The sequence below is a fragment of the Plecotus auritus genome (assembly GCF_963455305.1).
Source record: "Plecotus auritus genome assembly, chromosome: 1".
Taxonomy (NCBI): domain Eukaryota; kingdom Metazoa; phylum Chordata; class Mammalia; order Chiroptera; family Vespertilionidae; genus Plecotus; species Plecotus auritus.
In genome coordinates, this window is record NC_137770.1 from 121,440,921 (window position 1) to 121,465,060 (window position 24,140).

The 24,140-nt window shown below is 40.7% G+C and overlaps 1 protein-coding gene across 1 annotated transcript in view; it reads right to left on the bottom strand.

The window, feature by feature from the left end:
* The window catches only part of ARIH1 (ariadne RBR E3 ubiquitin protein ligase 1), a 139,133-nt gene that overhangs the window by 20,012 nt on the left and 94,981 nt on the right, over positions 1-24,140 (bottom strand). Inside the window, exons 4-8 of the mRNA XM_080669842.1 lie at positions 23,030-23,122; positions 21,650-21,705; positions 4,629-4,695; positions 2,425-2,531; positions 142-184 (exon numbers count right to left, since the gene is read on the bottom strand). Coding sequence (XP_080525968.1) covers positions 142-184; positions 2,425-2,531; positions 4,629-4,695; positions 21,650-21,705; positions 23,030-23,122 — 366 coding nt within the window. The remainder of the gene's footprint in view (positions 1-141; positions 185-2,424; positions 2,532-4,628; positions 4,696-21,649; positions 21,706-23,029; positions 23,123-24,140) is intronic.

A 24,140-nucleotide genomic window follows, 5' to 3' on the forward strand; every position in this document is an offset into this window, starting at 1 on the left:
TAATGATCATTTGAAATAAAAAGGGCAAAATAAAATCTTTTATCTATTACTGGATAGATAACAAAATTGTGGGCTGTAGTTTTCAGTAAACAAATCTTAGAAGTGCTCTATGTTATTTAAAAATGAAAATGCCAAACTTACCTTACATTTAACAGGATCATGCCAATTTTCTCCACAGTTAAAACTGTTAAGTGACATAAGAGTTAAAAGAATTAAGTTCCACCTACTGTAAAGTATGTAAGCAAATAAACCACTTCATGCTCTAAAGTTCCTCAATATTTTCACCAGTTTCCAGTGACTGGCAAATACAAAGGCAGGAACCATGTCTATTTTATTATACAATAAATTATTTAGACTTTAATATTAGGATCAGAGTGTTGTGTGTATGTGCGTGTGTGTGAATGAAGAATGACTATAAGCATGAAGACATGCTTAGATGATAATTTCATAACAAATGACATAATAAACAGCTATGAAACTGTTAAAGAATCAGATTATTTGTATTTTTCTGATAGTTTTTAAGATGGCTCCTTGGTACAGTCATTCTCTAATTGAAGCCAAATTGAAATAATTTTCAGCCAAAACTGGTTTGGCTCAGTGGATAGAGCGTCAGCCTGCGGACTGAAAGGTCCCAGGTTCGATTCCAGTCAAGGGCATGTAACTTGGTTGCGGGCACATCCCCAGTAAGAGGTGTGCAAGAGGCAGCTGATCGATGTTTCTCTCTCATCGATGTCTCTGACTATCTATCCCTCTTCCTTCCTCTCTGTAAAAAATCAATAAAATATATTAAAAAAAAAAAAAAAGAAATAATTTTCATTAAATTCAACTTAAATGTCAACCATGCTTCAATAGCATAAATTGTCTTATATAACACCTCAAAGAATAAAAGTCTGGCTTTGTAAGGTAATATGTAACTTAGTACTAATGCTCCATAAACAATATATGGGAAGCAAACAGGCCACTGTTTGCATGATCCAAATGAACATCAGTCCAGTAGAGATAAACTGTATCAAATAAGGTGTAAAATAAAAGAGTGTGACTAAATATTCTCTAAGAATATACTAATAATCAATGCCTTTTGTTTTCTAGGCAAATGATATATACATTTGGAAAAAAGTATAAATTAAGAATAAACACAAATTTTATAAAAATATAACCAGGGAATAGCTGATAAATTAGCTAATAAAGTAATTTAGGGAAGCCAAAAATCCTTTACAAATAACAGAAACAAAGTGCTATTCATTTAACTGAAGTCAAGATAATGGTTATGTCTAGAAAAGATGAGGAATGGGATGGAGAAGGGAACCAAAGGGGTTCAAACGTGTCTGTCATGTTTTATTTCTTATTAAAAACAAAATACTGATTTTGATTAAGCTGGGTTATAGTTACATAAGTATTCATTACTCTTATTCTCTATACTTTAGTCTGTAGTCAAGATATTTCACACTAAAAATATATCTGAAAGTAGGTATGGAATCAGAATCCACCCCATCTACCTGGTAAACTATAAACAATAATGTATATTTAATAATTACCAAAACAGCATGTATTTTATACCCATTTAATGCCTGTAAGTTTACCTGCTATTTTTGGAAATTTAATATTAGTGATATGTAAGTCTAATTCTATAGATATTTGAACAACAACAACAAAAGAATGGTATGCAATACCAATAAAGTATCTATTTGCTAGCTCTAGAGCCCCTTGGCTTGACTGGCTTCTCATTCCTAACATCCACAAAGGAATGGAAGGTCATCTTAGTTCTCTAATATGTGGTATAACTGGAAATTCCCTGGTAAGTTGAATCTAGAATCCAAAGGCTGAAGGGTATGCAACAGAACTCCAAGAACCCAGGTTACGAAGAAAGCTGGGGCCAGAGGAGCCATAGGAAAACTCTTAGTTAAAAAGCACATCTAATCAACCATGTTCTACCTTTCCAAATTTACCTGAACATTTTCTTCTTAGGAGTAATTAAACTTGTCAGAGCAAAGGAGATTTTTAAAAAGTCCGGACTGTGTATTTTATTCCTAAGAGAGAACTTTAAAACAGAGCAAGAGCCATAAAGGAACCAAACATAATTTGACAAAATAAGCAATCAGAAATGAGAATAACTGAATTCTTGTCCCAGGTCTATAAGCTTGCTCCCATTTAAGTTCCACTGGAACACATAAGAAAATGAGATTATTATAACTGCACTTTTTACCATCAGAAAATATATATAAAACTTAGATCAATAAGGAAAGAGGAAAGTTATTTACAAGTGACTTTTAAATCTAATTGTTATTTGAAAGAAATACACACTATTTTAAACCAATAATACATACTTCCCTCCTTCCTCAGGTAAAATTTTATTCTCTGTTTTACTTCTAAGAATAAATAGAAAAGCTATGTCCACTATTCCAATTTAAGAAATCCCTTGCTTACCAAAACTGGCGCCCACATTTGCAGCGAACAGGCTTAGCATCAGGATATTGGACTTTAACAACATGGTGGCAATCTGGGGCAGGACACCACTTTAACAGTCTATTGCACTGAAACACAAGTTAGAAAATAAAAAATGACAAACTAAATTCTGATGCAGGTTTTGCTAGCACACCAAGCAATTATTTATATTAGGTTCCCTAGCATAAGGGACAAAGAGGCTGATGGTGACATAAGCATATAAAAACCTGCCACCAATACTCAGTCTTCTACAGCAATGCTTTTTGGATGCACTGTTTTTCTTTTTTTTACTTACTAGATTACCAGTTTATTATAAAAGTATACAACTTAGTGAGGAAAGAATGAAGAAATAAAATGGAGTCACTATAGTCAAGTTGCTAAATTCCTAAAATCAAATAGCCTGAGGCATGAATAAATGATGCACTATTTTTTCTAAGATTATAGATCCCCTTGAAGAGCTGGTTTTATAAAACATATGATGTACTTCTTATTCTATCTTCAAAATATCTGTGAGAAACTTTAGCATAATTACTCATTATGGAACCATTAAAAAGTATTAATTTGTTTACTAGTATGGTTCTATTTCAGGGTCATTTTCAAAGATGCAGGAAAATAATATATTCTCCAACTCAGGAACAGCGTTTAGATGACACAGAATAGTTTGAAACAAGCAAAGGGATACATATGAAATTTCTCCCTTTGACCAGAAAAAGCTCTTCTAAGAACAAAAGGCAGTTCCTAAACTACGGTACAGATCACATCTTAGTTCTTCAAAAGAAAACAGAGCTTCTCAAGCATTTTTGTTATGGAAAAAAGCATGGCAAAACCCTCTGCAACAGACTTGAAGTTTACTGACAATTTCAAAATAAAAAATTACTATTCCTAAAATATGCTGTTTTCTAGAATATCTGCTTCAGTTTAATCACTAATAGAAATAAAAATCACTATAGAGTAATTTAACTCTAGAAAGTGTTAAAATACTAAGTTACACTGATGCTCCTATACTGGGGCTGACAAACTTCTTCTATAAAAATCCAGAAAGTAAATATTTTTGGCTTTGTGGGTTAATAATGGCCTCTCTTGCAAATATTCAACTCTGCCACTGCAGCACAAAAGCAGTACAAAACAGTCCAGCCGGTGTGGCTCAGTTGTTGACCACTGACCTATGTATGAACCAGGAGGTCATGGTTCGATTACTGGTTAGGGCACATGCTTGGGTTGTGGGCTCAATCCCCAGTGGTAGGAGTGGAGGCAGCCAATAAATGATTTCTTGTCATCACTGATGTTTCTCTCTCTCTGAAATCAATAAAAACATATTAAAAAAAGCTATATAGAACAAATGAGTATGGTCAAGTATATCTTTATTTTTTAAAAAAAAGACAGGCCATAGTTTGCAGACCTCTGTCCTGATAAAAAGAGATATTTGATAAAATCACAGCATTCATTATTAACAAAGCTTATTGGTAATGGAAACTAAAACAAAGCAGAGTTGGAGTACCAAACATGGTTAAACAGGACCATTAATTATCAGCTATAATTCTCTGCTAGAGATCAAGAGTTATAAAGGAAGAATACTATAAAAATAATTTTATTAAAGCTGAAGATCTATCTATAAAGAGATATCTACTTATTGATTTGTCACAGTCCTGAGATAAATATCACATGATCTCACTCATTTGTGGAATACAATGAACAACATAAACTGATGAACAAAAATAGACATAGAAGCATTGAACAGACCGTCCAACCTATGAGGAAAGGCGAGGGGTGAGGGCTAAGAGATCAACCGAAGAACTTGTATGCATGCATATGAGCATAACCGATGGACATAGACAGTTAGAGGGGTGAGGGCATGTGCTGGGGGGGGAGGGGGTAGGGGGATGGGAGTGGCCCGGGAGAGGTCAATGGGGGGAAAAGGAGACTGATGTAATACTTTAAACAATAAATAATTTAAATTAAAAAAAGAAAAACAACCTATATGCATATATGCGTAACCCATGGACACAGGCAATAGCATGGTGAAGGCCTGGGGTGGGGGCGGGATTTGGGTAGAGGGGGGCAATGGAGGGAAAAAGAAGGAGACATCTATAATACTCTCAACAATAAAGATTTTAAACAAAATTAATTTCTATTATAAAAAAGAATTACTCTAATTAAAAGAGAAACTGTTAAGAGAAATCACTTACCTCGACAAAGCTATTTGTTATTAAATGTTGATACTTTAATTTAACCTTTGAATCTGTGATCAGGCGCCTGTAAGCAAGAATAAAAATAGTTTATTAGGGAGTTTCAGCCAAGAGTATTTTCTGCATTTATAAAATAAAATTTCAATGCTAAGGCTATAAAACTGCCCTAACTTGAAAATATTAAAATGCACATAGATTATCAACAAATATAACTGTAGTAATCAAAAAAATATTTTCAAAGTTTCTATAGTTTTATTTTGGTAGATGTTTCCCCCATATTTCTTACACTCTAAATATTCTATTTTTACCCAGTTTGTATTAATATCTAATGACTTACCAATTACTGCCAAATTAGGCCCCTTTAGGGTCTTCTGACTGACATCTTGCCTTAAACTGTAATTTCTCAGCCACCTTTCCTCAGATCCCCTCTCCAAAATCAGTGTGTGAAATAAGAGATGACAGGAATGTTAGGAAATTGATCCAGGTTTTGCTATAGTTTTGAGGGCTTTCTTCTTTTGCCATCTCTTGGTAATTTATCAGAAATACTGATTGCAACCTGGCTTCTCTTGTCCACCAAGAACACTAAAATTCACAACTACTTCTAGAAATCACAGGAACCCATGAAAGTGAAGAACCCTGAAGCTTAAGTTTCATTAGTTTTAATAGTAAAAACTCTTTTAAGTGTGTTGTAAGAAAAAGGTGTTGCTGAGCCCCTCCACCCTGGGTGAACACATGATGGAGCCCTGCGGGGCTAGCCCCTTAGTGAGCAGGCCTCTGGATCCAGACCCCTATAGCAACCCAGAGCCCCCCAACACAGGGAAGTGCATTTTAAAGAAATTAAAGAAGGGATTGCAAGATAGTGGTGGATTAAGTGGAAGCTACAATGATATTCCCCAAGGACAAAACTGGAATTTCAACTAAAATATAGAAAAAATCAACTTGAATAACCAACTGAAGACTAGCTGGAGAGAACACTTATAACCAAGGACTTAAAGAGGAGGCCATAACAAGAGTGGTAGGAAATGCTGAAGCACAAGAGGGCACAGAAACAAACCCAAAGAGGCTGCAGCTGAAACTTGGGAGGGATATTTCAGCAGTGGGGGGCTCCCCGTGAGAAGTTTGAGGTTTAAACACCAAGCTAGCCTCCCCAACCCAGAATAACAGAACTGAGAAAGGTGGCCACATAACATCTGGCTGTGAAAAGCACTGGGGGTTCTGTCCTGCAGGGAGAGACGGTAAATGTAAGCACCTCCTTAAAGGGCCAATGCACTAAACATGGTTTTCAGTCACTCACCTTGGGCTCTGGTAGAGGGAGGGCAGAGTGGACTAGAGCTGGGTGAGAAGAGTCTGGGATTGGTGGCTCTGGAGAGAGAGCTGAGAAGAGAGCCACCTGAAACCCCTGTGATGAGGCATTCCCCCATGCTGCAGAAAGCACCATTCTTAGGAAAGCTTTTCCCATCAATGCAGCTTTGGGGGGTTGGGTAGGGAGAGAAATTGCCCCAACTATTAGAAACTTCTTGCCTACCATGTGGAGTTTATGGCTCTGCTGAGCTCTGTATCCTGAGGCTCACTAAGTGACTGAGACTAACAATCAGCCTGCAGGAAGAGGCAGATCTCTGGGTGCTTTGAGTCTTTCTTTGCCTGATCTGCTTCTGGGCCTGAGGCTAAAGAGAGCAGACCTTGCTGCGCAGCTTGGTACTTTCCACAAGCATCCAGCCTCAGCAGAGGGAGCCACAAGCTGTGAATCACTGATAGCTCCAAACAGAGTACTCAGGGCCAGCCACAAACAGCATCATGCATTGGCCTGAAACAAAGACACTCCCAAAGAGGCCCCCAAACCAATAATAAACCCAGTGGACAGTTTCAGACAACACCAGAACAGGATCAAATAGGCTTCACAAGCACTATATCCACAGGAAGATATTGGCAGACTCCAAGCCCTACTGAGGTGAATTCAGATTCTTGTGATCAGCACCTGCACAGCAGCCTGCACAGCAGCCTGCACACTGTGTTAGGGGATGAGCCAGCCTGACCATCAAGCCCACGCACAAACAAGTCAGTAGCAATCAAGACTCAATTACAACAGGGAAGGCCAACACAATGTGCACAAAGGACATTATTACAGCATCCAGGTCTGGTGATCAGGGAGACTGTGCCTTTGGGTCCCACAGATCACCTACTACATAAGGCCACGCTAGCAAGAGTAAGGGTTTTAAGCAGATCTACTTAATTTGTAGAAACAAACCCAAACAGGCAGCTAAGATTTGGAGACAAAGAAATAAGCCCCAAATGAAGGAACTAGACAATTCTCTAGAAGACAAACTAAATGAATTGGAGATTAGCAATTTATCAGATATAGAGTTCAGAGTAATGATTATAAGGATGATCAACAGTATGAAAAAAGACATAAAAACTACAAAAAAACAACCAGTCGGAAATGAAGAATGACATAGCAGAAATAAAGAATACATGAATAGGAAAAAACAGTAGATTAGAGGAAGCTGAGGATCCGATCACTGAATTAGAAGACAGGGTAGAAAAAAAAAATCACTCAAGCAAAGAACCAAAAAGAAAAAACAATTAAAGAACAGGAGGACAGTTTAAGAGAGCTGTGGGACAGCATGAAATGTAACAGTATCAGCATCATGCAGTGCATTCAACAAAATCCAGCAACCATTTATGATAAAAACTCTCAGCAAAGTGGGAATAAAGGGATCAGACCTCAGCATAATAAAGGCCATATATGACAAATCTAAAGCCAACATCATACTCAATGGGCAAAAACTAAAACCATTTCCCATAAGAACAGGAAAGACAGGAATGTTCGCTTTCACTACTCTTATTCAACACAGTACTAGAAGTGTTTGACACAGTGATCAGACAAGAAGAAATAAAAGGTATCCAAATTGGAAAGGAGGAAGTAAAGCTCTCATTATTCACAGATGACATGATATTATACATAGAAAACCCTATAGCCTGTCTAGCATGGCTCAGTGGTTGAACGTCAACCTATGAACCAGGAGGTACCAGTTCAATTTCTGGTCAGGGCACATGCCTGGGTTGTGGGCTCAATCCTCAGTATGGGGCGTGCAGGAGGCAGCTGATCAATGATCCCCATATTAATGTTTCTACCTCTCTCTCCCTCTCTAAAAAAAAAAAAAAAAAAAAAAAAAGATAACTCTAAAGACTTGACCAAAAAAGTACTCGATTTAATAAAGAAATTCAAAAATGTAACAGGATACAAAATTAACACCCGGAAATTGATGGCATTTTTACACATCAATAATGAATTCTCAGAAAGTAGAAACTAAACAAACAATCCCATTTAGCACTGCAACAAAAATATTAAGATACCTAGAAGTAAACTTAACCAAGAAGGTAAAAGACTTGTACTCTGAAAAGGATAAAGGACGTTGAAAAAAAGAGACAGAGGAAGATATAAACAAGTGGAAGAATATACTATGTTCATGGGTTGGTAGAATGAACATCATTAAAATGTCCATACTACCCAAAGCAATTGATAGATTCAATGCAATTCCTATTAAATTATCAATGGCATATTTCACAGATCTAGAACAAATTACTCCAAAAATTTATATGGAACAAAAAAAAAACCCCAAATAGCCTTAGCAATCTTGAGAAAGAACAAAGTTAGAGGGATCACAATACCAGATATGTTATACTACAAAGCCACTGTACTCAAAACAGCCTGGAACTGGCATAAAAACAGACATACAGACCAATGGAACACAACAGAGAACCCAGAAATCAACCCAAGCCATTATGCTCAATTAATATTTGACAAAGGAGACAAGAGCACACAATGGAGTCAAGGCAGTCTCTTCAATAAATAATACAAATGGAGTCAAGCCAATTTTTTCAATAAAACAATGGAGTCAAGACAGTTTTTTCAACTAAATAATACAAAAAAATGAAACTAGACCACCAACTTACCCCATGCACAAAAATAAACTCAAATGGATAAAAGACTTAAATGTAAGACGTGAAACCATAAAAACCCTAGAAGAAACAATAGGCAGCAAAATCTCATACATTTCTCGTAGCAATATGTGTCCTCCTAGGGCAGAGAAAGTATCTCTTACCCTTTGAGACAGCACAGAGACACATGGAGAGTATTATGCTAAGTGAAATAAGCCAGTCAGAGAAAGATAAGTATCATAGGATTGCACTCATATGTGGAATCTAATGAACAAAGTAACCTGATGAACAAAATAGATCCAGACCCCTAGCTGGTTTGGCTCAGTGGATAGAGCATCAGCCTGTGGAATAAAGTGTCCCAGGTTCGATTCCAGTCAAGGGCACATGCCCGGGTTGTGGGCTTGGTCCCCAATGTGGGGTGTGCAGGAGGCAGCCGATCAATGATTCTCTCATCATTGATGTTTCTATCTCTCTCTCCCTCTCCCTGAAATCAATTGAAAGAAAAGAAGTGTGTGTGTGTGTGTGTGTGTGTGTGTGTGTGTGTGTGTGTGTATATAGATCCAGAGACATAGAAGCATGGAACAGACTTTCAAATCTCAGAGGGAAGGTGGTGGTGAATGGTAAGAGATCAACAAAAGAACTTGTATGCATATATGCATAACCCATGGACATGGACACAGACAATAGCAGTGGTTGCCAACTGGTGGTCCGTGAGGTCCGAAAGGTTGGCAACCACTGGACAATAGGGTCGTGAAGGCCTGGGGTGAGGGATAAGTGGGAGAAAATAGGGGACATATGTAATATTTTCAACAATAAATATTAAATAATATATTCTCTACCCAGCTGGTGTTGCTCAGTGGGTGATCATCAACCTATGAACCAGGAGGTAATGGTTCAATTTCTGGTCATGTCACATGCCTGGGTTGTGGGCTTGATCCTCAGTGGGGGTTGTGCAGGAGGCAGCAGGTGATTAATGATTCTCTCTCATCATTGATATTTCTCTCTCCCTTTCCTTTCCTCTCTGAAATCAATAAAAAAAAAATTTAAAAAAATCTCTGATTTAGTTAACTAGCCCTTTAAATTCCAGTTATTTATTTAAAAGAAAATGGAAGATACATACCAATAGTATACAACTAAATAAAGTAAAAAATAAAAATCCCTCTTCCTAATCCCTAAACCCCAGCTGATATCACTATTAAAATTCTCTTATGGGGGAAACCAAGATGGCGGCATAGGTAAGCACCTAAACTGCTGCCTTGCACAACAATTTCAAAATTACAACTAAAAGATAGAACGGACACCATCCAGAACCATAGGAAAGCTGGCTGAGTGGAAACTCTACAACTAGAAGGAAAGAGAAAAGCTCACAGAGAACTGGAGGTACGGCAAAGGGTCTTTGTGCATGCAGAGAGGAAGGGCGGCTGAGAGCCTGGCTGACTTTCTCTGGCGGGAGGGGGAAGGAAGGCCCCGACTGCACTGAACCCCAGTTCCGGGTGAAACCCCGTGGACCCAGGTTCATACAGGGGGAATCTGGACTGTCAGGTAGAGAGAAGGGCACCCGGAGACTCGGAGACCCGGGGGAGACCCCGGGGAGACCCGGCGGACAGGGGTCTGGAGGCGTGCGCGCCAGTGTGCACAAAGACTGTGGAGGTTGCCACAGGATTTCCCTAGCAGAAGGGAGTCGGAAGCTCCTGACTGCACTAAACCCCAGTTCTGAATGCACTGAACCCCAGTTCCATGCTAGCCTGTGGGGACCCACACTCTTACGGGGGGGAATCTGGACTCTCGGCGGAGGCTCGGGAGCCGGGGCAGGCAGGGGTCTGGAGGCGCACGCACCAGTGCGCACAAAGACTGTGGAGGTTGCCACAGGCTTTCCCTAGTGGAAGGGAGTCAGAGGCTCCTGACGGCACTGAGCCCCAGTTCTGACTGCACTGAACCCCAGGTCCAGGTGAGGCCCTGGGGACCCACGCTCTTGCGGGGAAAATGTGGACTCTCGGGCAGAGACTCGGGAGCCGGGGAAGGCAGAGGTCTGGAGTCGCGCATGCGCAAGGGCAAGGCCGACGGGAAGCCAAGACTGTCTGCTCCGCCCTGAGACTCCACCCCATCCAAGCTGAACCCAGAGGCTTTTGCAATTAGGCAAGTCTAATCCTATAAGGCTGTCTCCAGCACCAAACTTCTCCCAGTGTAGACACAGCTGATCCTCACAGCCAACTGGCCCGGAGGTCAATTCCTCCCAGTGATACCAACAACAATCAAGACTTAACTACAACAAGGCTGTGCACACAGTCCATAAAGGAGTGCACCAAGAGTATCCACCTCAGGTTAACTGGGGAGGCCGACCCACTGGGCCATATAGGAAAACAAACTTACCCTACCAACTCAGGGAAGCAGTGAAAATGCGGCGACTAAGAAACAGATCACAAACAAAAGAAATGGAGGAAAAGAAACGACTGGATATAGAATTCAAAACCACGGTATTAAGGCTTTTCAAGAATATCCTAGAAAAGGCCGATAAATATAACAAGACCCTCGAAGATATGAAAAAGGACCAACTAGAAATTAAGCATACACTGACTGAAATAAAAAATATTGTACAGAGACCCAACAACAGACTAGAGGAACACAAGAATCAAGTCAAAGAATTGAAATACAAAGAAGCAAAAAACACTCAACCGAAAAAGCAAAAAGAAAAAAAGAATCCAAAAAGTTGAAGATAGTGTAAGGAGCCTCTGGGACAACTTCAAGCGTACCAACATCAGAATTATGGGGGTGCCAGAAGAAGAGAGAGAGCAAGATACTGAAAACTTATTTGAAGAAATAATGACAGAAAACTTCCTCCACCTGGTGAAAGAAATAGACTTACAAGTCCAGGAAGCGCACAGAACCCCAAACAAAAGGAATCCAAAGAGGACCACACAAAGACACATCATAATTAAAATGCCAAGAGCAAAATACAGAGAGAGAATATTAAAAGCAGCAAGAGAAAAACAGTTAATTACATACAAGGGAGCACCCATACGACTGTCAGCTGATTTCTCAACAGAAACTATGCAGGCCAGACGGGAGTGGCAAGAAATTTTCAATGTGATGAATAGCAAGAACCTACCACCAAGATTACTCTACCCAGCAAAGCTATCATTCAGAATTGAAGGGCAGATACAGAGCTTCACAGATAAGAAAAAGCTAAAGGAGTTCATCACCACCAAACCAGTATTATATGAAATGCTGAAAGGTATTCTTAAAGAAGAGGAAGAAGAAAAAAGTAAAGATAAAAATTATGAACAACAAATACATATCTATCAACAAGTGAACCTAAAAGTCAAGTGAATTAAAAACCTGAGGAACAGAATAATCTGGTGAATATAATGGAATCAGGGGCATCGAAAGGGAGTGGACTGATAATTCTCAGGGAGAAAGGGGTATGGGGGGCGTTCAGGAAGAGACTGGACAAAAATCATACACCTATGGATGAGGACAGTGCGGGGGAGTTAAGGGCAGAAGGTGGGATGGGAACCGGGTGGAGGGGAGCAATGGGGGGGAAAAGGAGAAACAATTGTAATAATCTGAATAAAGATTTATTTAAAAAAAATTCTCTTATGGGAAAACAAGATGGCGGCATAGGTAAATACCTAAACTGCTGCCTAGCACAACCATTTTAAAACTACAACTAAAAGACAAAACAGACATCATCCAGAACCACAGGAAGGCTGGCTGAGTGGAAACTCTACAACTAGGAGGAAAAAGAAAAGCACACTGAGACTCAGAGGAGCTGCAGGAGGCAGAGGTACTGAAATGCGCATGAGCGCGGAGAGGACTGGCAACTGAGTGCACAGCTGGCTTTCTCAAACGGGAGGGAGACAAAAGCTCCCGACTGCACTGAACTCCAGTTTCGGGTGAGACTTTGGGAACCCAGACTCATACGGGGTGAAACTGGACTGTCAGGAAAGAGAAAAGCACACCAAGACTCAGAGAAACTGCGGAAGGCAGAGGTACCGAGGCGCGCACGCAGAGAGGGCGGGCAACTGAGTACGCGGCTGGCTTTCTCAAGCGGGAGGGAGACGAAAGCTCCCAACTGCACTGAACTCAAGTTCCGGGCGAGACTCTGGGGACATGGACTTATTCGGGGAGAAACTGGACTGTCTGGCAGTGGGCAGAACTCGAGGGTGGCTTTCTCTCAGAGGTGCTTGCAATCACCACGGACACTGAGACACAGGAGCCTATTAGGGCAGGGGCTGACGGGAAACCAATGCTGTCTGCTCCGCCCTGAGACTCCACCCCATCCAAGCTGAGCACATAGGCTTTTGCAAGTCCTGTATCATAAGGGCGTCTCCAGCACAGAAGTTCTCCCAGCGTAGGCACAGCTGATCCTCACAGCCAACTGGCCTGGAGGTCAATTCCTCCCAGTGATACCAACAACAATCAAGGCTTAACTACAACAAGACTGTGCACATAGCCCACAAAGGGGTGCACCAAGAGTGTCCACCTCAGGTAACTGGGGAGCCTGAGCCACTGGGCCCTATAGGACACCTATCACACAAAGCCACTCTATCAACTCAGGGAAGCAGCCAAAATGCGGAGACAAAGGAACAGATCACAAATGAAAGAAATGGAGGAAAGCAAATGACTGGATATAGAGTTCAAAACCACGGTTGTAAGGTTTTTCAAGAATTTTCTAGAAAAGGCCGATAAATTTAGTGAGACCCTCGAGAATATGAAAAAGGACCAACTAGAAATTAAGCATACACTGACTGAAATAAAAAATATTACACAGAGATATAACAACAGATTAAAGGATCGCAAGAATCAAGTCAAAGATTTAAAATACAAAGAAGCAAAAAATACTCAACCGGAAAAGCAAAAAGAAAAAAGAAAGCAAAAATATGAAAATAGTGTAAGGAGCCTCTGGGACAACTTCAAGCGTACCAACATTCGAATTATGGGGGTGCCAGAAGAAGAGACAGAACAAGATACTGAAAACCTATTTGAAGAAATAATGACAGAAAACTTCCCCCACCTGGTGAAAGAAATAGACTTACAAGTGCAGGAAGCACAGAGAACCCCAAACAAAAGGAATCCAAAGAGGACCACACCAAGACACAGCATAATTTATTTATTTATTTATTTTATTAAGGTATTATATGTGTACATATCTTACCATTGCCCCCCCCACCCCACTCCCATACATGCCTCACCCCCCAATGTTTTGCATCCGTTGGTTACTCTTATATACATGCATATAAGTCCTTCAGTTGATCTCTTATTTCCCCCACCTCTCCCTAACCTTACTGCTGTAATTTGACAGTCTGTTTGATGCTTTACGGCCTCTGTATCTATCTTTTTCTTCATCAGTTTATAATGTTTTTCATTATCCCCAAATAAGTGAGATCATGTGGTATTTTTCTTTCATTGACTGGCTTATTTCACTTAGCATAATGTTCTCTAATTCCATCCAGGTGCCTACAAATGGTAGTAATTCCTTCTTTTTTATGGCAGCATAGTATTCCATTGTGTAGATGTATCATAGTTTTCTGATCCAGTCATCTGCTGACGGGCACTTAGGCTGTTTCCAAATTTTAGCTATTGTAAATTGTGCTGCTATGAACATAGGGGTGCATATATCCTTTCTGATTGGTGTTTCTGGTTTCTTAGGATATATTCCTAGGAGTGGGATTACTGGGTCAAATGGGAGTTCTATTTTCAGTTTTTTGAGGAAACTCCATACTGTTCTCCACAGTGGCTGCACCAGTCTGCATTCCCACCAGCAGTGCACGAGGGTTCCTTTTTCTCCGCATCCTCGCCAACACTTGTCGTTTGTTGATTTGTTGATGATAGCCATTCTGACAGGTGTGAGATGGTATCGCATTGTCGTTTTGATTTGCATCGCTCGGATAATTAGTGACTTTGAGCATGTTTTCATGTGTCTCTTGGCCCTCCTTTCTTCTTTCGAAAAGCTTCTATTTAGGTCTGTTGCCCATTTTTTTTTTTTTTAATTACATTGCTGGGTTTTATATTTTGTTTAGGATTTTTGTATTTTTGATCATAGGAGATATATTTAGTTTTCTTTTCTCATACTATTCTTGTTTATTTATTTTTATTTATTTATTTATTTATTTATTTATTTATTTATTTTGGGACTAACTCTATTTTTATTTTTTTTAAATAAATCTTTATTCAGATTACAATTATTTCTCCTTTTTCCCCCCATAGCTCCCCTCCACCCATTTCCCACCCCACCTTCTGCCCTTACCTCCCCCCCACTGTCATCATCCATAGGTGTATGATTTTTGTCCATTCTCTTCATGAACCCCCCATACCCCTTTCCCCCTGAGAATTATCAGTCCACTCCCTTTCTATGCCCCTGATTCTATTATATTCACCAGATTATTCTGTTCCTCAGGTTTTTAATTCACTTGATTTTTAGGTTCACTTGTTGATAGATATGTATTTGTTGTTCATAATTTTTCTCTTTACTTTTTTTTCTTCCTCTTCTTTAAGAATACCTTTCAGCATTTCATATAATACTGGTTTGGTGGTGATGAACTCCTTCAGCTTTTTTTTATTTGTGAAGCTCTTTATCTGCCCTTCAATTCTGAATGATAGCTTTGCTGGGTAATCTTGGCTGTAGGTTCTTGCTATTCATCACTTTTAGTATTTCTTGCCACTCCCGTCTGGCCTGCATAGTTTCTGTGGAGAAATCCTCAGACAATCTTATGGATGCTCCCTTGTAGGTAACTGACTGTTTTTCTCTTGCTGCTTTTAATATTCTCTCTTTGTCTTTTGCTCTTGGCATTTTAATTATGATGTGTCTTGGTGTGGTCCTCTTTGGATTCCTTTTGTTTGGGGTTCTGTGCGCTTTCTGGACTTGTAAGTCTATTTCTTTCACCAGGTGGGGGAAGTTTTCGGTCATTATTTCTTCAAATAGGTTTTCAGTATCTTGCTCTCTCTCTTCTTCTGGCACCCCCATAATTCTGATGTTGGTACGCTTGAAGTTGTCCCAGAGTCTTCTTACATTATCTTCAACTTTTTGGATTTTTTTTTTTTTGCTTTTTCGGTTGAGTGTTTTTTGCTTCTTTGTATTTCAATTCTTTGACTTGATTCTTGTGTTCCTCTAGTCTGTTTTTGGGTCTCTGTATAATATTTTTTATTTCAGTCAGTGTATGTTTAATTTGTAGTTGGTCCTTTTTCGTATCTTCGAGGGTCTCATTATATTTATCGGCCTTTTCTAGGATATTCTTAAAAAGTCTTATAACCGTGGTTTTGAATTCTATATCCAGTCGTTTGTTTTCCTCCATTTCTTTCGTTTGTGATCTGATTCTTTGACCCCGCATTTTCACTGATTCCCTGAGTTGGTAAGGTAGATATTTGTGCTAGGTTTCCAATATGGCCCAGTGGGTCTGCTTCCCCAGTTAAACTGAGGTGGACATTCTTGGTGCACCCCTTTGTGGACTGTTTGTAAGCCTTGTTGTAATTAAGTCTTTATTGTTGTTGGTATCACTGGGAAGAATTGACCTCCGGGCCAGTTGGCTGTAAGGATCAGCTGTGTCTATGCTGGGAGAAGTTCGGTGCTGGAGACAGCCTTATAGGATTAGACTTGCCAAATTGCAATAGCCTCTGTGCTCAGCTTGGATGGGGTGGAGTCTCAGTCTTGGCTTCCTGTCAGCCTTGCCCTTGCGCGCATGTGTGCTTTCAGTCCTCCGCCTTCCCCAGCTCGAGTCTCCGCCTGAGAGTCCAGACTCCCCCCACAAGAGCGTGGGTCCCCAGGGGCTCGCCTGGAACTGGGGTTCACTGCAGTCAGAACTGGGGCTCAGTGCCGTCAGGAGCCTCTGACTCCCTTCCACTAGGGAAAGCCTGTGGCAACCTCCGCAGCCTTTGTGCGCACTGGCACGCGCGCGCGCTTTCAGTCCTCCGCCTTCCCCGGCTCCTGAGTCTCCGCCCGAGAGTCCAGACTCCCCCCACAAGAGCGTGGGTCCCCAGGGGCTCGCCTGGAACTGGGGTTCACTGCAGTCAGAACTGGGGCTCAGTGCAGTCAGGATCCTCTGACTCCCTTCCACTAGGGAAAGCCTGTGGCAACCTCCGCAGCCTTTGTGTGCACTGGCCCGTGTGCGCCTTCAGACTTCTGCCTTTCCCAGCTCGAGTCTCCGCCCGAGAGTCCAGATTCCCCCCGTAAGAGCATGGGTCCCCAGGGGTTCGCCCGGAACTGGGGTTCGGTGCGGTCGGAGGCTTCCTTCCCCCTTCCGCCAGAGAAAGTCAGCCAGGCTCTCAGCCGCCCTTCCTCTCTGCGCGCACAAAGCCCCTTTGCCGTACCTCCAATTCTCTGTGAGCTTTTCTCTTCCCTTCTATTTGTAGAATTTTCACTCACCCAGCTTTCCTGTGCTTCTGGATGGTGTCCATTCTATCTTTTAGTTGTAGTTTTGAAATTGTTGTGCGAGGCAGCAGTTTAGGTGTTTACCTATGCCGCCATCTTGGTTTCTCCTCTCTAGTTTTTATTTTCTGTTGCCCATTTTTTTATTGGATCATTTATCTTCCTTTTATTAAGTTGTATAAGCTGCCTGTAGATGTTGGAGATTAAACCTTTATCAGTGATAACATTTGCAAATATGTTCTCCCATACAGTGGGGTTTCTTGTTGTTTTGTTGATGGTTTCTTTTGCTGTGAAAAAGCTTTTTATTTTGATGTAGTCCCATTTGTTTATTTTCTCTTTGGCTTCCATTGCCCTAGGGGCAGTATCAGTGAAAAAGTTCTTTTGGCATATGTCTGAGATTTTGCTGCCTGCGGATTCCTCCAGTATTTTTATGGTTTCCCGTCTTATATTTAAGTCCTGTACCCATTTTGAGTTTATTTTTGTGTATGGTGTAAGTTGGTGGTCTAGTTTCATTTTTTTGCATGTATCTGTCCAATTTTCCCAACACCATTTATTAAAGAGACTGTCTTGACTCCATTGTATGCTCATGCCTCCTTTGTCAAATATTAAATGCGCATATTGGTTTGGGTCGATATCTGGATTCTCTATTCTGTTCCATTGATCTATATGTCTGTTCTTGTGCCAGTACCAGGCTGTTTTGAGGACAGTGGCTTTGTAATACATCTTGAAATCTGGTATTGAGATCCCTCCTACTTTATTCTTCTTTCTCAGGATTGCTGTGGCTATTCGGGGTCTTTTTTTATTCCAGATGAATTTTTGGAGAGTTCTTTCTAGGACTGTGAAATACGCCGTTGGTATTTTAATGGGGAGTGCATTGAATCTATAGATTGCTTTGGGTAGTATGGACATTTTAATGGTGTTGATTCTACCCATCCATGAACATGGTATGTTCTTCCATGTGTTTACATCTTCCTCTATCTCTTTTTTCAGTGTCCTGTAGTTTTCCGCATATAGGTCTTTTCCCCCCTTGGTTAGGTTTATTCCTAAGTATCTTAATTTTTTTGGTGCGATGGACAATGGGATTGCTTTTTTACTCTCTCTTTCTGTAAGTTCACTGTTGGTGTATAGAAATGCCATAGATTTCTTGGCGTTAATTTTGTATCCTGCTACATTGCCTAATTCATTTATTACGTCTGTTAGTTTTTTGATGGAGTCTTTTGGGTTTTTTATGTACAATATCATGTCATCTGCAAATAAGGACAGCTTTACTTCTTCTTTTCCAATTTGGATGCCTTTTATTTCTTCTTGTCTAATTGCAGTGGCTAATACTTTCAGTACTATGTCAAACAGGAGTGGTGAGAGTGGGCATCCCTGTCTTGTTCCTGTTCTTAGGGAAAATGGTTTTAGTTTTTGCCCATTGAGTATGATGTTAGCTGTGGGTTTATCATACATAGCTTTTATTATGTTGAGGTATGATCCTTCTATTCCCACCTTGTTGAGAGTTTTTTATCAAGAAAGGGTGTTGGATTTTGTCAAATGCTTTTTCTGCATCAATTGATATGACTATGTGATTTTTATCTCTCAATTTGTTTATGTGATGTATCACATTTATTGATTTGCGGATATTGAACCATCCTTGCATTCCTGGGATAAACCCTACTTGGTCACGGTGTATGATCTTTCTGATGTACTGCTGGATCCTATTTGCTAGAATTTTGTTGAGGATTTTGGCATCTACATTCATGAGGGATATTGGCCTGTAATTCTCCTTCATTGTGTAAGACACAGCATAATTTAAATGCCAAGAGCAAAAGAGAAAGAGAGAATATTAAAAGCAGCAAGAGAAAAACAGTTACATACAAGGGAGCACCCATACGACTGTCAGCTGATTTCTCAACAGAAACTATGCAGGCCCGACAGGAGTGGCAAGAAATATTCAAAGTGATGAATAGCAAGAACCTACAACCAAGATTACTCTACTCAGCAAAGCTATCATTCAGAATTGAAGGGCCGATAAAGAGCTTCACAGATAAGAAAAAGCTAAAGGAGTTCATCACTGCCAAACCAGTATTATATGAAACGCTGAAAGGTATTCTTTAAGAAGAGGAAGATGAAGAAAAAGGTAAAGATAAGAATGAACAACAAATACATATCTATCAACAATTGAATCTAAAAATCAAGTGAATAAAAAATTTGATGAATAAACTGGTGAATATGAAAAATCAGGGGCATTAAAAGGGTGTGGACTGACAATTCTCGGGGGTAAAGGGGTTTGGGGGGTGCGGGAAGAGACTGGACAAAAATCGTACACCTATGGATGAGGACAGTTGGGGGGTAAGGGCAGAGGGTGGGGTGGGAACCGGGTGGAGGGGAGCTATGGGGGAAAAAAGAGGAACAATTGTAATAATCTAAACAATAAAGATTTATTAAAATAATAAAAATTCTCTTATGAATATTCTCAAAGTTTACTATGCATTTACCATGCTGCATATCCAAAGAGCTCAAGAAATCCCAAAGAAGGTAAACACAAAGAGAACCGCATCCAGGTATATCATAGCCAAACTGCTTTAAGCCAAAGACACAACAATTGTTGAAAGCAGCAAATAGAGGACAACAATATAATTAACTAGAGGCTCGATGCATGACATTTGTGCCCTGTTGGTGGTGGGTGGTGCGGGCTGAGAGCCGGGCCTGCACCGTTCAGCAGTCTGGAAGCCCTCAGTGGATGTCCGACTGACAGCTGCAGGGAGTGGGCCTAAACCGCAATCAGACATCCTTAGCACTGCTGGGGAGGCGGGAGGGGCTCCCGCCACCACCGCTGCACTCGCCAGCTGTCTGCCTGGCTTGTGGCTGAGCGGCGCTCCTCCTGTGGGAGCACACTGACCACCAAGGGGCAAATCCTGCATTGAGCGTCTGCCCCCTGGTGGTCAGTGCGCATCATAGTAACTGGTCATTCCGTTGTTTGGTCAATTTGCATATTACCCTTTTATTATATAGGATCGCTGCCTTCTTACTTTCATTTTTGTCTTTTTAAAATTTTATTTCAGAGAGGAAGAAATGTATATTTCTACACATATACATTTGTAGAAATTGCCAAACTGCATTAAAAAGTGTTTGCAAGAGTTTATACTATGGTACCATATTCTCACTCATATTACCAAATCTTTACTCCTTACCAAAATGAAATGTAAAAAGGACTTCAAAAAAAATTATTTTGCCCTAGCCAGTTTGGCTCAGTGGGTAAAGCGTTGGCCTGCAGACCAAAGGGTTCCGAGTTCAATTACAGTCAAGGGCACGTAAGTTAACTGCAGGATCCTCCAACTGCCCGGGTCCTGGGTGGAGCAGGTGAAGGAGGCAACCAATTGATGTTTCTGTCTTTCCCTATCTCTCTAAAAGATCAATGGAGAAATAGCCTCAGGTGAGGATTATCAACAACAAACAAGTTATTTTATCTGCCCTGGCTGGTATCCTCAGTGGTTAGAGCATTAGTGTGCACACTGAAGTGTCATGGGTTCGAGCCCTGCCTCCAGTCAGGGAACATGCAGGAGTCAATGTGTCTCTCTCACATTGATGTTTCTTCTATCCCCTCTTGCCCCCCAACCCCTCTCCACCTCCACTCTCTAAAAATCAATGGATAAAATACCCACAGATAAGGATTAAAAAAAAAAAAAGTTTACTCCAATTTTGATTTACATTTACATAAGTAAGCATGTTAGCTATTGTTTATAACCATTTCCTTTTCTTTCACTATGCAACCATTTAAATTTCTTTCATTGTGAACTGCTTTTTCATGTTCTCTCCACAGAATTGTCTAACTGATTTGTAAAAGCCCTTATGATATTAGCCATATTTGTTTTAGTTGTTGGAAATATATGTTCTCCATTTCCCATCTAGTCCCCCTCCCAAATAAAATTTTATAAAACAATAACCTTCTTAACCACATCTCACAGCCCAAACAGCACTGTCTCAGGAATTAACCAACTTGGTTGGGACTTTACCCCAGGGTAAGGAACTACTTCTTCAAGTTTCTTTCTCCCTTTCACAAGGAGACTAGTTAGCCAAACAGCCTCCAGCTGCAGTGCTCTTGGGGTCTGTAGCAATGTTCCAGGTGAGGCCACATTCCCACTGGGTAGCACCCAGAGAATGACTGAACATAGTAATGGTATCAGGGCCTGCCTGTTTCTGCTTATTGAGGCATTACTCTGTGTTCAATCTATGAAATGAAGCTCCTCACGGGGCTTCAAAAGACTCACAGCTGCATCATAATCTGAATTTCTTCCTACTGAGTCCCCTCTTCCTTCTTTTACTCCTTTAATAGGTATCAGACCAGCATAAAGGTCTGTCTATTCCTATTCTTTCTCCACTTTATCCTGCACAGATGCTATCCAACAGTAAATCTCTTTCTCTTTTAACTCTATCTTGGCATCTGCTTTCCAAAGGAACTCACTCAACTGAAACAATGACATTACTTATTTCAAATTCCAAGGTTTACTGAAATCTAACTATCATGCATTACCAAGTTTACCAGAATAGTGACTGGGCATTAAACTAAGTTTAAAATGGGCCCGTGTACTACTACAAAGGAATGTAAATTTGAAAATCTCCTCAGACTTTAAAAATTCCACCTCCTTTACATTTACATAAGTAAGCATGTTAGCTATTAACTTGGTTGAATCAACTAATCAATATTTAACATGCAGAATCTACCAAAAATACTTACATAACTGTGTTGTCATCCACTAATATATCACAACCGTGAGCAGGACACGAAATAGTCTGGAAAAGATTGAAATTTAAACTGTCTTCATTCAACAAATATTTACTGAACGCTTATCATCGCAAGGCACTTTGCTAGGTTCTAAGGATACTGGATACCTCAACATTTATAGGATCTTAATCATTCCCTTTCTATTAAAGGAAATGTATATGTATGATTGTGTTTATCAATATAAGGCAAGCATGTCAAACTCATGGCCCAGGTGGTTCACAACGAATATTTTTGCGGCCAAGCCAATGTAAGAAACGTTTTAATAAAAATTTCGTAACTTAATTTTTACAATCATTATTTTTTAAAAATATTTTATTGATTTTTTTACAGAGAGGAAGGAAGAGCGATAGAGAGTTAGAAACATCGATGAGAGAGAAACATCGATCAGCTGCCTCCTGCACACCTCCTACTGGGGATGTGCCCGCAACCAAGTTACGTGCCCTTGACTGGAATCAAACCTGGGACCTTTCAGTCCGCAGGCTGACGCTGTATCCACTGAGCCAAACCGGTTTTGGCTAATTTTTACAATAATTATTAATAACGAACTACAACATTCGCTAATGATTGATTACTACAATCGTGTTGCATTCATTTCCCTTACATGGAGGTGCACCATTTCTCTCCACTAATACTAGCAGGCAATATTTTAGCAGTAGATTGCCATGTCATTAGTCTTGTACTGACTTGTTTGGTGTGCGCAACAGGAAATATTCCGTTTTTGGAGAATAAGAAAATAGGTTTATTTGCATTACGCCTACTGATTTGTGCAGTTATTCAGTGTCTGGTAAGTTAATGTTTAAGAAAAAATATTAATTTTTATTAAAATGTTTTATTATTTTATGTTAATGATTACTCGTTTATTTCAGCCCTTTGTATTTAGCATGTCTCTATAGAAATAAACCTATGTTTCTATGAAAATTGAAGCTTTTCTTTTTTTGCAGCCCACATAAACTTAAACCCTGTTTGTTTGGCCCATGGTTAGCCTTTGAGTTTGACGTGCATGCCATAAGGTAACTAGAATTATTGACCTGAATTGGTTTTTCAATATAAAACTTGAAAAGCAAAAGCAAGAGGTCTGACAAAATTGTTCAACAAATTTAGCCTGATATACATAAATGTTAATGCACACTGAGAATTAATGAATTGGATCTTTAACTGGAATGTCACATTGTACACAGAACAAAACCTCAATTATCTTTTTGTTGTTTTAACCTAGAAAAAAGTTCTCATGCAATTCTTAATGCAGAATGCTTAACCTGTTTATATTTGTACAAGAGTTTAAACCTGTAGGAAATTCAACAAAAATTAAAATTTAAAAAATGGCATCTTTACCTGTCCCATGCCTTCTTCCATTATCTTAGTGGTTAAATATTCACTCCAGCACTGCATACAAAACTTATGTCCACATTCAAGGCCAGTGAAATACTGCAACAAAAGTAATACAGGGACTTTTAAAAGAGAGTATCAGAAAAAATATTGTATTACACTAGAGGCCCGGTGCACGAAATTCGTGTACGGGGGAGGGGGGTGTCCCTCAGGCCAGCCTGCACCCTCTCTAATCTGGGATCCCTCTCACAGTCCAGGACTGCTGGCTCCCAACTGCTTGCCTGCCTGCCTTCCTGATTGCCCCTAACCACTCCCCTGCCAGCCTGATTCATGCCTAACTGCTCCCCTGCAGGCCTGGTCACCCTCAACTGCTCTCCCCTGCAGGCCTGGGTCCCTCCCAACTGCCTTTCCCTGCAGGCCTGGTCGACCCAACTTCCCTCCTCTGCCTGCTTGGTCACCCCTAACTGCCCTCCTCTGCAGGCTTGATCGCCCCCAACTGTCCTCCCTTGCTGGCCATCTTGTGATGGCCATCTTTTGTCCACATGGGGCAGGATCTTTGACAACATGGGGGCAGCCATATGGCGTGTTGGAGTGATGGTCAATCTGCTTATTACTCTTTTATTAGATAGGATAGAGGCCTGGTGCACAGGTGGGGGCCAACTGGTTTGCCCTGAAGGGTGTCCCGGTTCAGGGTGGGGGGTTCCCTTGGGGCGTGGGGCGGCCTGGGCGAGGGACCTGTGGTGGTTTGCAGGCCGGCCATGCCCCCTGGTGACCCAAGCGGAGGCCCTGGTATTTGGGGTTTATTTATCTTCTACAATTGAAACTTTGTAGCCTGGAGCAGAGCCAAGCCTTCTGCTTGCTCCGTGGCGGCAGCCATTTTTTTGGGGATTTATGTACCTTCTATAATTGAAACTTTGTAGCCTTAAGCGGAGGCCTGGGCTGGCCAGGGTGTGTGGAAAGCTTGGCTTCCTCCATCACTGGGGGCAACCCTAGCCTCCTGCTCTTTCCAGCTCCGTGGCTGCCGCCATTTCTGTTTCGTTTTATGTATCTTCTATCATTGAAACTTTGTAGCCTTGAGTGGAGGCCTAGGCCAGCAAGGGCAGGCGGAAAGCTTGGC